This window comes from Echiichthys vipera, assembly GCF_963691815.1.
Source record: "Echiichthys vipera genome assembly, chromosome: 4".
NCBI classification, from domain to species: domain Eukaryota; kingdom Metazoa; phylum Chordata; class Actinopteri; order Perciformes; family Trachinidae; genus Echiichthys; species Echiichthys vipera.
In genome coordinates, this window is record NC_139829.1 from 35,001,112 (window position 1) to 35,003,611 (window position 2,500).

The 2,500-nt window shown below is 54.7% G+C and overlaps 2 protein-coding genes across 2 annotated transcripts in view; one reads left to right on the forward strand and one right to left on the reverse strand.

The window, feature by feature from the left end:
- tti2 (TELO2 interacting protein 2) overlaps positions 1–595 on the forward strand; it is an 8,803-nt gene extending 8,208 nt beyond the window's left edge. The window contains exon 10 of the mRNA XM_083913238.1: positions 121–595. Within this exon, the coding sequence (XP_083769364.1) occupies positions 121–243 (123 nt within the window). The 3' untranslated portion in view covers positions 244–595. The remainder of the gene's footprint in view (positions 1–120) is intronic.
- A 412-nt stretch (positions 596–1,007) lies between these two features.
- The window catches only part of cntrl (centriolin), a 43,801-nt gene continuing 42,308 nt past the window's right edge, over positions 1,008–2,500 (reverse strand). Inside the window, exon 16 of the mRNA XM_083912353.1 lies at positions 1,008–1,189. Coding sequence (XP_083768479.1) covers positions 1,106–1,189 — 84 coding nt within the window. The 3' untranslated portion in view covers positions 1,008–1,105. The remainder of the gene's footprint in view (positions 1,190–2,500) is intronic.

A 2,500-nucleotide genomic window follows, 5' to 3' on the forward strand; every position in this document is an offset into this window, starting at 1 on the left:
AGTCTGTGGTTCAGACCAACAAGACACTCACCTGTGTGTCTGTGTGTGTCTGTGTGTGTGTGTGTGTGTCTCTGTGTGTGTCTGTGTGTGTCTCTGTGTGTGTGTGTGTGTGTGTGTCAGTCTCTCCTCCAGCAGGTCGACAGCAGCTGCTGCAGCTCTGAGGTGCTCAGTTGCCTGGCGACAGTAACCGTGACGACAGAGGACTGTTGTGTCCTGACAGAACGCAGCGTCAGCAGTTTATAAACCTGTGGACTGATCGTGTTCCTGTGAGCGTCTGAGTGGCGTGTTCCTGTGGGCGTGTTCCCGTGAGCGGCGTGTTCCCGTGAGCGTGTTCCCGGGGGTGGCGTGTTCCCGTGGGCGTGTCGCTCGGGGTCAGAGCGTTGTGAGCACCGACTTTAACGACTCAGAGAAAAAGACTTTTGTTCTGTTTTTGTTCAAACAAAGAAACAAAACGACTCAACATCAAAACATCTGACAGATGCTAACGCTAGCTTCTGTCCTGATGCTAAAGGAAGCTAATGCTAGCTTCTGTCCTGATGCTAAAGGAAGCTAACGCTAGCTTCTGTCCTGATGCTAAAGGAAGCTAACGTTAGCTGTTGTCTGGTATTTTTTCATTAATAATAAAGCAGTAAAATGCATAGTTTAATAATTCTCTTTATTTCCACGTGTGTTTTATTCTTTTACACTTTTCCTCGTTATAACTTCTTGTGTTCGTCGCTTTCACTCAGAACATTTCTGTTTGACTTCATTCAAAGATAAAAGTTGTTTTTACAGGTTTTCATGAAGGCACCACCAGCTGCAGCGCAGTGTTGCCTTCACAGACGTCGGGAAGAATCAGTTCCTCATGAACCGACAGTTTAACATTATTCACTATTATCCAACGTGTGTGTGTGTGTGTGTGTGTGTGTGTGTGTGTGTGTGTGTGTGTGTGTGTGTGTGTGTGTGTGTGTGTGTGTGTGTGTGTGTGTGTGTGTGTGTGTGTGTGTGTGTGTGTGTGTGTGTGTGTGTGTGTGTGTGTGTGTGTGTGTGTCTCTGAGTGTGTGTGTGTGTGTGTGTGTGTGTGTGTGTGTGTGAGTGTGTGTGTGTGTGTGTGTGTGTGTGTGTGTCATGCAGTGTGTGTGAACAGTGAGTTCAGTCTTTGTTTCAGTAAAATCTCTTCGGTCTTCAGTCGTCTCAGCTCCAGATTCTCCTGCTGGTTCACACACACACACACACACACACACACACACACACACACACAGACAGAGAGACACACACACACACGCACACACACACACACACAGACAGTTAGTGCACTGATCCTCATCCCGGCCGTTTCACACTCGGCTGTGAACCGATCCAGTGAGAGCTGAAGGTCCCTGACCCACGACGCCATCAGGACCACGTCAGAGACCAGATCCTCAGCCCACCCACCTGCAGCCCCTCCCCACCACCACTACGCCTCCATATCCTGTCCATGAAAACCACAAACAGGATTGGGGACAGAGTGCCCCCCTGGAGGAGGCCGACCCCCACCGGGAACCACTCCGACTCACTGCCCAGGATCCTGACTCAGCTCTCTCTTTGGGGGTACAGAGACTGGACCCCCTCAGAAGTGACCCCCTCACCCCAGACTCCCCCAGCACCTCCCACAGTATCTCCAGGGACCCGGTCATGGGCCTTCTCCAGATCCACAAAGCACATGTAGACCGGATGGGCCCACTCCCAGACCCCCTCCAGGATCCTGGAGAGTGCAGAGCTGGTCCTGGTCCTGGTCCAGGTCCAGGACTGGATCCACCTGGTTCCTCTTCAGTCTGAGGTTCTACAGGACCAACCTCCTTTCCAGCACCTTGGAGTCGACTTCACCAGGGAGGCTGAGGAGTGTGATCCCCCTGGAACTGGCTCACACCCTCTGGTCCCCCTTTCTGAACAGGAACCACCACCCCGGTCTGCCACTCCCTCGGCTCTGTCCCAGACTTCCACCAGTGTGTCAGAGACGTGTGGACCAGGACCAGGACCAGGACCAGGACGGCCCCTCCAGACCCAGAGCTTTCAGCATGTGTGGATGCAGCTCATGGATCCTGGACCTTTGCCTCTGTGGAGTCCCCTACTGGAGCCCCATGCAGGACTCCATTCAGGGTCTCCAAGAAGGCCCCAGACTCTGAACTGCTGTTCGCTGCATCTGCACCAACAACAGTCAGAGTCCCCCCCCCACCACCCGCAGGCGTAAGGAGGCCACCCTCTGGTCCACCGGGGTCAACTCCAACACCGCGGCGCTCAGCCGGGGGTTTGAGAGTCTCCCCACACCCGCCCGGCCCCTCACACCCTGGGCCCCTCCAGAGAAGACCAGGGTCCAGCCCCTATCCAGGAGCACGGGTCCAGATCCAGACTGTGTGTGGAGGTGAGCCCCCCCAGATCTAACTGGGAGCTCCACCTCCCTCACAAGCTCCGGCTCCTTCCCCCACAGAGAGGAGACGCTCCACGTCCCCAGAGCCTCTGCTGCCCGGGTCTGGACCCTCCA